Source organism: Chamaea fasciata, unplaced genomic scaffold (assembly GCF_029207755.1).
Source record: "Chamaea fasciata isolate MVZ Bird 193981 ecotype frontalis unplaced genomic scaffold, bChaFas1.0.hap1 SCAF_14, whole genome shotgun sequence".
Taxonomy (NCBI): domain Eukaryota; kingdom Metazoa; phylum Chordata; class Aves; order Passeriformes; family Sylviidae; genus Chamaea; species Chamaea fasciata.
Window position 1 is genome coordinate 19,527,989 of NW_027094099.1, and position 13,126 is coordinate 19,541,114.

The window sequence follows — 13,126 nt, forward strand, 5'->3', positions numbered from 1 at the left end:
TGTCACCCACGGCGGCACCGGCGGGTTCCGTTCCACATTCCAGGGCTCTTCCCAAACCCGATGCGTCTCCTCGCCGTGACCACTCGTGGTTTGGGACATCCCCGCTCCAGTCTGGGGACATCCAGGCCTCCTGCTACATTCAAAAGCAATGAGAAATGTCAGGTGCAGTGAATCCAGTGACACCAAGGCAAGGACCATTCCAGGGAAAGCAAAGGACTGAACAGGAGCTGCCACCAAAGGTCTGGGAGACGTCACTGTGCTGCCAGAACCGAGGTGCTCCAACACGGACCAGAATCCACGGGGACAGGGAAAACAGGTCACCACACCCAGCACAGAGCACAAAGGAAATCATTCCGAACTCTGGAAATAGGATGTGGTGCTTTCCGTAGGGACACAAACGGGAATCAGTGATCCAGCTGCACTGGGATGCCCTGCTCAGGCATCACACCTGGCTGAGCCTCCCCCAGGCACGGGGCTGGTTTTGGGGACACAACCTGACCCAGAGCTCGGCACAGGAACAGGGAACTCCCCCTCGAGATGAACAGGACAGAAATAAAACCTGTGGACGAAAACCCTGCTTCACACCAGAAAGGTTTGCAGGAGGCAGAAGCGCTCTGCAGAGTTCAGTGATAAACACCAGGCTTGCAGCACAGGAAAACATGAATATTTAATGTGTTTACTGAGCAATCTCTGTCAGTCCCGCCGAGCATCGATGCAGAACTACATCCCCTCGTTCACATTCGGGCTTCCCTCGCGGATCTGATGGGCACAACACAGACACAGCTGCAAAGTGCAAGGTGCCTTTGGTCTCCTCAGCTCTGGAAGCACTTTTGGAGTGGCCGGAGCCACAGAGGACCTGGGGAAAAGGATGTTACTGCAACAGGTGAACATCCCATCACAGCTGGAAAAGGCCCTGAGCTAAAGCTGGCCTCACGCTGGCAGATCCGTGAGTTTGACAGTTCTGTGATGCGGAGAAACCGGGAGGAGTCCCCCGTTAGGAAAAGCTTCGGCAGGGAATGAAACCCCTCCGACTGAGATTTACGTGGGAAGGAACAAGTGAGAAATGGCTGCGAACCACGGGGCAGCTCCACAGCAGCTGCCCCTTCCAGGGGCCGTCCTCCATCTCTCCTCAGCTGCCCAGGGGACACGGCTGCACCAAGCAGATGTAAAGGTAATGTTCTGTACATTTTATTTCAATAAAGACATAAGACAAACAGCGTAAAGATGCCCAGATGCCCTAAAGATAAATACATTTAAAAGATTCTCATTAAAATGAATCTGTAGTATTTCTTTCCTGCAAGCAAAATACCTTTCTTTAAATACAAAAAAAATCAGTATTCTGAATTGCAAATGTTTTCACTTTTTTTTTTTTTTGCAGAAAATCTGCCATGATGATTTTGTTTTTAATGAATAAGGATTTTCCACAAAACAGGCTTGCTCTACATGCTAAGTTTTAACAGTTCAGTGACACCATGTGCTAGCTACATACACAACAGATAATATAGTAAGAAAACACTCAACCTGATGAAAAGTTAAAATCTTCATTAATACACTGGAAAAAGTTGACATAACTCATGCCTTTTAAAATCAAAAATACAAAAATTAAATGTTTTGCTAAAAAGATTTTCCTTATTTTAAGGACTCATTTGAAAATGAAGCTGCATGTAATTTGTACAATAAAATTGTACAAGTAAACAGGTAATATACATAAAAAATTAATTGACATACTTCTCAATTATCAGCTGTCCACCTTTAATTTCCAATACTGTACTTTCTTATCAAGCATACAAAATAGCAAACTTCTCTTTAGAAAAAGTGCCGTTCTGTGACATCTTTTACACAAAACCAGTCCGAGCCTGTGGCGTGGTAATGCAGTCGAGAGGCAAAAGCTTCCTAAACTCGTACAAATTCCTCCCTTTTCCAGAAAAAAAAGCCTCCGGGGCCCCACCGCTATAAAAATATCACCTCCGGGGGAGCTGCATTAGGAGCCACGGCCGGGGCCGTTCCCTCGGAAACCAGCGGGATGGGATGGCAGCGGAGCCGGGAGTGTCACGGCAGCCCCGCCCGGAGCAGCCTCTGCACACCTGCCAGGTGACCTCGTCCCGCCCAGGGCACGGCAGAGGGTGAGGTATTCCTTGTCCATCGTGGTGCCACTGCCAGCTGCGTGTGTGCTCTGTCCCGAGGACGTGCCATCGCAATGCTTTAGGATATTCCCAATATTTAGTCATCCTTATCTTCGTCTTATCTAGCCAGTCTCTGGAATTTTTTTTTTTTTTTTTTGAAAAGGTTCAGACTACAGTAGAATATTACGGAAAGAAAAATATAAATGCAGGGTTTGGGGGGAGGGGGGTGTTTGTTGGGGTTTTTTTTTTCTTTCTAAATGAAACTTACGTGGGCTAAAACTAGAGAATATTTTTAAACAAATATACAGGATGCAGGCAGACAAAGCAGGGAAACGGCCAGCCAACGGTTTAATAAAAAACTAACAAAATTTGGCTATTTCCAGAAAAACTATGAAGCGCCTCAACTAAAAGGAATGCATAATGAAATTCTAATCTAATACAGGTCAAAAATGTAAAAAGGTTATAAACCTTAACAGGAAAAATAAAACAACTTTTACTGGCCATTCCTGTTGAAATGAGAATCTTAAAAGTAACAGAAAAGTGGCTACAAACCCACTTAGAGCACCGAACAGAGAGAAAATCCGAGTCCGTTTTCAATCTCTGTTGTATCATAAAATCCTGTGTTTCTACAGGTCAAACTGCTGGTGGCAGAAACAGAATTTTCTTTATAAACTGCAGATGTCCTGTACATAAAAAATTTCCTTGGAGTTGCACTAGTTCTAAAGACTTTTCTGTTCTAGCCTCCCTACTGCGGGTACTGGATTGTACTGATGGCGGCAACCTCAGGTGTAGAAAGTCTCTTTCTGTAACCCTTGATCATTGTTGGGCACCAAAGATAAGAAAAGCAAGACGGGGTACAAAAATGCAAAATTTCAACAGTAATGGCAATGTTTTGTATTAGTCCAACAGGGTCCTGCATTTCCTCCCCTCGGCAGCGAGAGCAAAGGCTTTAGTCGGGCGGTAGCAAATCATGCAAGCGAAATCTGTCTCTGATGTGAGGTCGGACGTCTTCGTTCTGCGGGGGAAAGGGCAGGTTTAGGAGAATGACCGCAGCCAGAGCCCCACTGCAGCAGGCCTCCTGCCCTAACACCCCTGCTCGGAGCTGACAAACATAAATCACGACTGGTGCCGTCCCAGGGACTCACAGAAATAACTCCATGGCACCCACAACAGCTCGGCAGGGGTTCACTGGCCTTTCGGGAATCCCGACACACAGCCCAGGCGGCGACAGGCGCTGTGGCACCAGAATGCTCAGAGATTCCTGGTTTCCTTATGACTGATTGTCCTTATGACAATCCCACAGCCCGGCATCCAGAGCACAGGCAGCAGCGACAAGTGCCCTCCTGCTGTGTGAGCACACCCCTGAGTCTCCACCAGCCTCAACCTCAGTGACTCAGAAACCCTCAACAACAGGTGAAAATATTACAGGAACTCGCTGACAGTCTCGGGAAGAGCCGAGAACGCAAACACTTACCAGCTCTACGAGTTTCTCCAGAAATGGAATCAACTTTAGGAGTTCATTATCATTTTTATCCATGAACCAGCTTTCTATAGGAATTCCATTGGAAAGCTGAAGTTAAAATATGAAAAAAAAAAAAACAAACCATCATCAACACACAATTTATATTTAATTTATCTACAAACACGACTTGTGAAACAGCATTTGGGGGGGAAATGTTTCCAAGTTGCAGATTCCCGAGCATTTTTTTGGCGTGCAAACTTCAGCACAAAGCCCCAGACCTACGTAAGGAGTGAAATCCAAGCGTGGGATTTCCCCGTCCCCCTCAGGAAGCTCTGCCCCTCACCTGGTAAGCAAAGGCTTGCGGTGAATTGTCGATGATGATGGTTTTGGAGAGGTCTCTGCCCAGGATGTTCAAATCCTTGATGTAATTCCCTTGGACACACACACAGTGCTCACGGAAGAGCCGATGCCTGCCATGAGAGGAAAATACTCATTAATGAGCCCAAGGACAACGTCCACACTGCACCAGGGGCACGGGCCTTTGCCAGGCATTATCCAGTTCCTCCTCTTCTGAGCTCCTGTCAGGGAATTGAGCCCTTTTCCTGCTCTCTGTACAGCATTTCACTGGTAAAACGCCCAGCTCAGGTGGTTTTGCACTAACCCAGTTCTGGGGCGGGTGTTGGTGTTTATTTATTCAGGCTCTTCTTTCTGACCCCTTTCACGGACCCAGGACACCCCAAGGATCTGCCCAGCCCCAGGTCCTGCACAGAGACAGTTTATTGGGGTTTATCATCCCTTTATTCTGTCCCAGCCCTCACAGAACGGGGCCTCCCTGTGCCACCTCATGCCAGAACACAAAGCGTCACAAGGAATGTTTCCTTTCCTGTTACACTTCTGCTGGCAATTGACCCATTTCAGTTATTACATCTCAAAAAAAACCCCCAAAAAGTCTCAGGGCCAAAACATCCCATCAACTCCTTCCCTGCCCATTAGCCTGCCCCTGCGTAATTTATGACAGGAGAAACAGGTGCATTGACTAAAAGGACTCTGAGCGAAAAACCAGCAGGAATAAAACTCCCATTTCATGGTGTATCCACAGAGCCACAAAGTGTAAAGCGGGCAGGTTTGGGGCTGCCCAGCCCCAGAGCAGAGCAGCCCCTCCAGGCTGCCTGTGTGTTTAAATGGAGCGCTCAGGAGCTGTACACACTGTGCCTAATTCCGTGCGGGAGCCGAGTTCCCAACGTTGCCATGGAGGGAAATGAGCTGCCACGTTTATATTTAGAGCGTGAGTCACACGTGTGGGGCCTGACAGGCACCTGGGGCTGGTGGCAGAGCCACGGCAGCCCCAGACAGAGCCAGGCAGCACGGGGACATCTCTGCAGGCTCCCAGAGCCCGTCCTGCCCGTGCCACTGCCCCAGCACGGGAGCAACCCCAGCCCTGAGCGCCGGGATCGGGCGTGTGGAGGAAGGTGTGACACGGGGACACTGCCCCAGCCCTCCTGGCCACCATCCCCGGGGTGTCACACAGCCCTGGCACCACCAGGGAGGGCTTCCCTGGCCTGGGACACCCCACACAGGGCAAGCCCCTGAGCACAAATCAGGCTGGGTCCAGCTACAGTCCCCCCTGCCAGGTGAGAGGGGCAGAACCTCACCCCTGGACTTTCCTTCTGCCTCAAGGAACTGGAAAAGCCAAGCACTCCCCAACAAAGCTCAGTACTGAGAAACGAAAAACCAACCCAGCTCTAATACAAAACCAACGGACAAATGATTTTGTGATTGAATGAGAATGCAAAGCATGCTGATTGTAAAAGCTACACAAATCACAATTTGTAATAAATAACTCAAGTTGGAACAGTTTAAAAGTATTCAGGCGCTCATTTCGTTTCCTTTATTTGCAGTGTGTATTCCAAAGCACATTTTGGATCCCCAAGAGGTCGTTTCCCATGAGCCAACCCAACAGAGACTGAACAGGGGCAGCTTTTGGCCTGGGGTTATTTTACCCCAAGGCACCAATTCCATCACCTCAGTCCATTCTTCCCCCTCTCTCAGCCCAGGCAAAGCCCCAGGGGATCAGGCACTGCAGTAAGGAACACATCCCACCCCACTGGGCAGGCACAGGACTGAGTTTGCCCGGGACATTGCTCTGGTTTTACCTGACCAGCTGCTTTTTGGGGTCCAGGATGTTCAGTAACTTGTCTGCATACACCTTCTTAGAAGCAGTAAACAGAATGATCTGGGGGTTGGAGGGGACAAAGTCACCACTGGAGGTACAAGCAAGTGGACACAATCTAAAATGTGAAGTTCAGAGGTGGTGTCTGACAGTTTTACCTCATAGATCTGAGACATCCTTTCCAGGAACTCTCGGAAGAACGGCCTTAGCCGGACGTACACCTGCAGCAGAGAGGGAGAGAGGGGCTGCAGCAAACATTCCCAGCCCTCAGCCTCCCCACCACGTCCCCAAATCAGCGAAATTCAGCATCAGAAACAAACTGCAAGCAGCAGCTTCTTGTCTAACAGCACCCCAGTGACAGCAGCATCCCAGCAGCTCCCAGCCCGGGCAGCTCAGAGGGGAGGAGGAACACACTAACATCAGCCTCAGCACATCCACTGGAAAACTGGATGGAGTTAGAAAAAAATCTAATAAAATACAGAAGTTGGAACATCTCTAAATGAAAAATGAAACTGGTTGCTTTGACTAAACACCCTGACTCTGCTCTCACCAGCAGGGCAGCACCACTTCAAGCCCTGGACACAAGAACTGAATCCTCTTCTTAATGACCACCAGCAATTACCTGAGCCTGGGCGTGTCAGAAGTGATTAAAAAAAATAAATCTTCAGTTGTTTCTACACTTCCATAAACCCAACCACCACCAGCACAGAACTGCACACACAGAAAGCATTCCCTGTAAGGAATTGTGGAGTCACAAGAGGCCCCGGCCAGGACTCTCTGACTCCAACACAGGATTTGGGCTCACGGGGAGGGGCTGCAAAGGGGAACATTTCAATGAACACAAAATTCCCTGCCAGATCTGACACCTGCACTTCATCACCAGACAGGTGTACAATGCCAGGCTGCTGCTTCTCTCCCTTCAAACAAGCCGAGGACGACTACACACAGCAAGGATTCCCACAGAACATAATTAAAAAGTTGGTGTTTTTCCATTTACCTGGTAAATGACGTCTTGAAAAAGAACTGGAAAAGTGAGTGCAGCATCTTCTAATTCGTTTAGACTACAGTGCACTAATGTTTCATCCTAGAGAAAAAGTTACAGAAAAGAAAGGAAAAAGAGTGTGAAAAAACAATGCTGAAAATGGAAGTAGTTTTCTGCATTCTATGTTCATTCTGAAGCAGGTTTATTTAGAAGGGAAAATGTACTTTTGTGCAAGTGCTGTCAAGACTGAAGAAGATGCTTAGGATGAATTAAACATCGCATTATTCTTGTAATTTTTTTAAACTGTCACTAAAGCTGTGCGCTGGGGGTGTAGCTCTAAGGAGATTTTTATTTTGTAGGCTCTTCTCTCATTCAGCTCCAGCCTGTATCTTTCAGTGGGAATAATCCCCCCATTCCCACCATGACAGGGACGGCCCAACTGATGCTGCTCAGAAAGTCACACCACCAGTAACAGGGTCTGAAACAGCTTTCAAAACAGAGACACTGAAACAATTCATCATAAAGGCAAATATATTTCATAGGAGTATTTCAAAGGGTGGATTTGTGCCCTTTAAGAATGTTCTAACAAGTAAAAGTTTAATTTTTCATCAGTCTTGATGGAAGACACTCGTAACTGATTTTTTCCTATTTATTCCACCTCATTTTCCCCACACTGGATTTAGGGAAGTTTTTTGGGGACAGATAACTGCTTGAGATGTTAAAACTGTAAGGTTTTGGGTTTTTTTTTTTAAGCAGGATATAAGTACTTGACAAATACAGCTCACCTTCCATTCCTACCACAATTAATTCTTTTTCGACTATTTTTAACTAAAATTATGCAACATTCAAAAGTGTTAGTTTAAAGCAAGCATAACTGATTCCCACAACAAACAAAATAAGGGAAATGCTCCATCCCCCCGCTTTGGTTTGTGTCTGTATCTTTGTTTAAAGATAAAAAGTTTAAGTGTATAAAGTTTGTGTAAATAGCTTTATTTACCAAGTCTAGAACTAATGAGAACTCTGGTGTGCTTCTGGTTTTCAGTGGGAGAGCTGGCTTCCTGTTCAGCTGCTCTTCTGTTAGTGGGGGGACATGTTTGATGAAATAGTATCTGAAAATAATACAGATTTTGCTGTAACAATGTACATTACTGAACTGCAATGCTGCAGCCCAAGTTAACAGTTTTATTTAAGGCACAAGAAGTATTTTAAACGGAAATAAACCCCACATGAGCATCCACTCGTTTTTTTAACGAAGAGCTCTTGGAGTTCATTATTGTAACACGAAAACGATTCAATTTAAATAGAAGTAATTTAATTCACTCCCCCAAATGATTAATTTACCATTTCCAGCAGAAACACCCGCACTTACGGATCAAAGACTTCCCAGTCCTCTTCATAGGTGGCTTCTGCATGAGCTGATGAGTAGCCACTGTCTGGAGATACTGGTGCTGAAATTCAACCAAAATGACCAAAACAAAAAAATAAAACAAAAAACCACAAGAGCTGGTCTCATTAGTGCAGTTCCTGGAAGTGACAACGTGAGGCACGAGGGAGGGAAGCAGCGACACACTGTCCCTCCCCTGCCAGGTCACATTTACCCCCTACCAAAAAGCTGCTCATCCACCAGAGCCTGGAGGGTCTGGGGAGGCTTTGGTTAAGGATTTGGTGCTGCTCATGCACACAGGAGCTGGGTTTTATGGCTACAGTTTTTGGCAAAAAAAGAGATGTCTGCTGAAGAAAATATGGAACATGAATCTGCATGTTTCTCATTTACCATGTGGTTCTAAGACATCAAAATGTAGCCAATTTCTCTTTGGGGATCAGCAAGTCCTGAGTGTGCAAGTTCAGTGTCACTAATAATTCCTTTCCTCTGGAATCTCTGCTTCCATGGGAAGAAGTGTTGAGGCCACCTGAGTTACACCAGGAACAGGTAAGTCCTGCCAAAACTGTGTCTTTGGCGCATAAACCAGATTTGTCTACCAACCATAAAAATCCGCATTAACACTGTTTGCATGCCCCAAGGGAAAGTGAGAGTCCCTGTGAAGGTGCTGGACTTCCCAGGATCATCCCATCCCTGTCCCCTGTGGCACAGGCCTGTCCCCTGTCCCTAACCCAAAGAAAGGTGGGACAGGAGTCCCTGCCAAGGTGCTGCATTCCCTGAGATCACTCTCCTGCTCCATGGCACAGGCCCTGCCCCTTACCCAAGGACAGAAGTCCCTTGCCAAGGTGCTGGATTGCCTAGGAGCACCCTCCTGCTCTGTGGCATTGTCCCCTGTCCCTGTCCCTTACCCAAGGACAGCAGTCCTTTACCAAGGTGCTGGATTCCCCAGCAGCACTCCCCGTCCCCTGTCCCTTACCCAAGGCAGGAATCCCCGGGATCACTCCCCTGTCCCTGCCCCCTGTCCCTTACCCAAGGCAGGAACCCCCCAGGATCACTCTCCCGTCCCTGTCCTTGTCCCCTAGCCGAGGCAGGAACCCCCAGGATCACTCTCCTGTCCCTGTCCCCTGTCCCTTACCCAAGGCAGGAACCCCCCGGGATCACTCCACTGTCCCTTACCCAAGGCAGGAACCCCCCGGGATCACTCTCCCGTCCCTGTCCCTGTCCCCTGTCCCTTACCCAAGGCAGGAACCCCCGGGATCACTCTCCCGTCCCTGTCCCTTACCCAAGGCAGGAATCCCCGGGATCACTCCCCTGTCCCTGTCCCCTGTCCCTTACCCAAGGCAGGAACCCCCAGGATCACTCTCCCGTCCCTGTCCCTGTCCCCTGTTCCTTACCCAAGGCAGGAACCCCCGGGATCACTCTCCTGTCCCTGTCCCTGTCCCTTACCCAAGGCAGGAACCCCCAGGATCACTCTCCCGTCCCTGTCCCTGTCCCTGTCCCTTACCCAAGGCAGGAACCCCCGGGATCACTCTCCCGTCCCTGTCCCTGTCCCCTGTCCCTTACCCAAGGCAGGAACCCCCGGGATCACTCTCCTGTCCCTGTCCCCTGTCCCTTACCCAAGGCAGGAACCCCCAGGATCACTCTCCCGTCCCTGTCCTTGTCCCCTAGCCGAGGCAGGAACCCCCAGGATCACTCTCCTGTCCCTGTCCCCTGTCCCTTACCCAAGGCAGGAACCCCCAGGATCACTCTCCCGTCCCTGTCCCTGTCCCTGTCCCTTACCCAAGGCAGGAACCCCCGGGATCACTCTCCTGTCCCTGTCCCTGTCCCCTGTCCCTTACCCAAGGCAGGAACCCCCGGGATCACTCTCCTGTCCCTGTCCCTGTCCCCTGTCCCTTACCCAAGGCAGGAACCCCCGGGATCACTCTCCTGTCCCTGTCCCTGTCCCCTGTCCCTTACCCAAGGCAGGAACCCCCGGGATCACTCTCCCGTCCCTGTCCCTTACCAGTGAGCGGGGGCAGGTCGCGGTCCCCGGGCTCCTGGCTGTCCCCCAGGCCGTTGTTGACGCGGAGCGCGCCGGGCTGCCCGGGGAAGGCGGCGCCGTTGGTGGACGTGGCCGTGCTCGTGGTGATCTCGTCCACCTGCTCCATGTCCAGCTGCTTCACGATCTCCTCGGCCTCCACGGCCTGCCCCGGGGAGTCGGAGCCCGACGTTCCTGGGGGACATTCCCAAACACCCCTTTACCTTCGCCATGAGGTCCCCACCACGGTGCTCACACCCCTTACTAACCCCACACACACAATAATTAAAGGTAGCTGCACTGATTCATGCCACAGAAATAAGAACCAAACCAAAGACCACGACAATGATTTTAAACCATGTTTGGGACAAGGAATGTCATCCCTGTTTTTTTTCCCTTCTCCTTGTTTTTTTTACTGAAAGGTGCACCGCTAAATACACCTACAAAAGAAATGTTCTAGTGCTTGTAAGCTTCTTTCCTTAACCATCAACCCATCCAAGAATGAAGGAGCTTTTCTGCCTGGCAGCAGTAACTCTTGGTTTGTAAACCAGAATGAAAAGTGTACTGTCACTCAAAGCAGCTACTTCATACAAAAATCTGTCACTCTCAGCTTTAAGACTATTGGCTTTTTGAGTAACACTCACCATTTTTATTTGCTGGTGAAAAAAAATTGAAAACGGGAGAAAATATGGTTCCCAGTAACGTTGTTCGCGGGGGACTGCCTGTGGTAGGGTTATCTTCCAATTTTCCATTTTGCTTTACGTGTTGGTTCGTCATCTCATAACTTCCAGCTTCTGGAAAAGAAAAAATATGAGTTTAAACACCACCCAGCTGAGCTTCAGCTGCCTCTGCTCCTTTGTGGTCAGCATTTGCACCCTAGGGCTGTAGTCTTGTTCATGGCCCAGCTGGGTCCATGAGAGTCAGCAACGTTCTCCCAGCATAAACCCAAAATGCCCATTGTGAACACCCTCTGGAGCTTCTCTCCAGACAAAGAGCAGAGGGGGAAATCCTGGCAGTGCTTTGGAGGGAGCAGCCGCGGAGCTGTCAGTGCCAGGACTCCACTAGAGGGAGGCAGGAGAAAGGGTCAGACTTCCCCGGCCGAGGCTGCAGCTGCTCCAGGGCCCAACGTTTGCTCCTCTCCACACACACACAGAGACACAAACACAACTGGGCAGGGACAGAAGTGTCAGCTGTTAGCACAGATCACAAAGGACAGGATTAAATGAATCTGCACGTTGCAGGTGTGACGTGTAACAAGGGTGATCTCTGAATGTTAGGACAGGTATGCACATCCCACAACGCCCAGATCTGACAGAAAGCTGTCCATGTGCTTGACAAGTGCTTTCAGCATCTGAGGACACCTGCCTATTTCCACAAACGTCAGGAGCTGGGAGGTCATGCTTCCCTCTTATTTGGGAGAAAACGGGAGAAGAGCTAAAACAAATTATTATGGGACTTCTAGAATAATAACTAAAAACAACAAAAAAGTTCATTTAGTTCCAGAGTAGCAGCTGCTGATCCAAACTGCTCTCACAGAGACAGAGTGGATGTGTCTGGGGGGTGCTGGAAGTGCTGCTCACACCCCTGGAAATCCTGTTTTGGTGTCACTGAAGTCAGCCAGAGCCCCCAGGCAGCTCCCGCAGTGCAGGAGAGCCCTGGATCAGTGCCCAGCTGGGAGCTGGGGGAATGCCCTTGCACTGCAGGGCACAGGGGGAGCATTCACCCACCTCCATTCATCTGACTTTTCCTCCGCACCCTGGAGAGCTGTTTGTTGGGCTTCTCCCCCGTCTGGGGCGTGGAGGTGATCAAGTTGTTATCGATATCCCGCTCGATCCGACTCCTCTTGGTGGGATTTTCTCTTTCTTCCTTAAAACAGAAAAGAGGGGAGAAAGAAACACACTGAGCAGTGCCTGTTTGTCCATGGAACAGAGCAGAGAGTGTTATCTCCTGGAGAAAGTTCACCAAGGAGCCCTTTACTGCTCCACTTCCAGATGCAGAACGTGCAACAAGTGTCTGGCCAGCTGGGATTTTACGTGAGCTGAAACTAAGTCAAAGTACGGGAAATGAAAACTGTACATGGAGAAAAATTGTCTTTACAGCTGATCGAGAAATATTCCAGGGCTGCAGAGGCTGGGAAATGCAGAGACAGAGCAACTAAAGTGACCTGAAACTTGATTTCTCTGCCTGATAAACACACAGGAGGTGAACTGCCCAACAATATCCAGTGTGACAATCCATACCGGCACAGGGCAAAACTGAGCTGCGGAAGATCCACGGATTCTCCTTACCTGGAAACAAGTGACTGCAGCACTCGTGGGAATGAGCAGAACCAAACAGTTCTGCACAAAATCTGTGCACGGCTCTATGTGCAGGGCACACCTTCAGGACAGCTTTCTTACCCTTTTTCCCAAAAACACCTACGACAAGTCGATAAAATGTTGAATTTTTACCAGATTTTTATTTATCACGTAGCTGATCTGGGACACGCTGTAAATTAGTTATGACTTCCTGGATACTCTCCTTTCAAACCTGCAGTTACATAACGGCAGTATCTGAACCTCTGGGATGGATGATGTGGGGTTTTTAACCGGCCTCCAGCCAGAGAAAAAAAAGCCAGTTCTTGAAGTAATTGCGGGGTTACATTCAGCCTACCAAAGTGTGTGTGTGTTTATTTTTCACCCTCAAATGTCCCTACAGCACACGCAGCAGGTGTTCCCATGTGCAGACCAGTAAAGCTCAGCTTTCCAGCTGCAGCAGGACGTGAGATTTGGTGGTTTTCCCCAACAAGATGTGGATGGGATGCTCCAAGCAGGGCAGTGCTCACTGCAGGAATCCCTGAGCACCTGCATCAGCTCCGTGGCACTTGGATTTGTGAGGTTTGACCTTCATTGATTAAATGACTCTTAAACAGAACAAAACTGCCAGAAATAGTCAAGAAATTATTGCTTACAGACTGCTTTTTCTAAGCTGTTAGTACTGGTAATTCCTTGA

The 13,126-nt window shown here is 49.0% G+C and overlaps 1 protein-coding gene across 1 annotated transcript in view; it reads right to left on the bottom strand.

Annotated features, from left to right (window-relative positions):
- Positions 1 to 1,168: 1,168 nt before the first annotated feature.
- Positions 1,169 to 13,126, bottom strand: part of CTDSPL2 (CTD small phosphatase like 2) — a 30,638-nt gene continuing 18,680 nt past the window's right edge. Inside the window, exons 3-13 of the mRNA XM_066196226.1 lie at positions 11,863 to 12,001; positions 10,780 to 10,929; positions 10,121 to 10,330; positions 8,107 to 8,185; positions 7,735 to 7,846; positions 6,753 to 6,839; positions 5,914 to 5,976; positions 5,739 to 5,818; positions 3,929 to 4,055; positions 3,598 to 3,693; positions 1,169 to 3,138 (exon numbers count right to left, since the gene is read on the bottom strand). Coding sequence (XP_066052323.1) covers positions 3,073 to 3,138; positions 3,598 to 3,693; positions 3,929 to 4,055; positions 5,739 to 5,818; positions 5,914 to 5,976; positions 6,753 to 6,839; positions 7,735 to 7,846; positions 8,107 to 8,185; positions 10,121 to 10,330; positions 10,780 to 10,929; positions 11,863 to 12,001 — 1,209 coding nt within the window. The 3' untranslated portion in view covers positions 1,169 to 3,072. The remainder of the gene's footprint in view (positions 3,139 to 3,597; positions 3,694 to 3,928; positions 4,056 to 5,738; positions 5,819 to 5,913; positions 5,977 to 6,752; positions 6,840 to 7,734; positions 7,847 to 8,106; positions 8,186 to 10,120; positions 10,331 to 10,779; positions 10,930 to 11,862; positions 12,002 to 13,126) is intronic.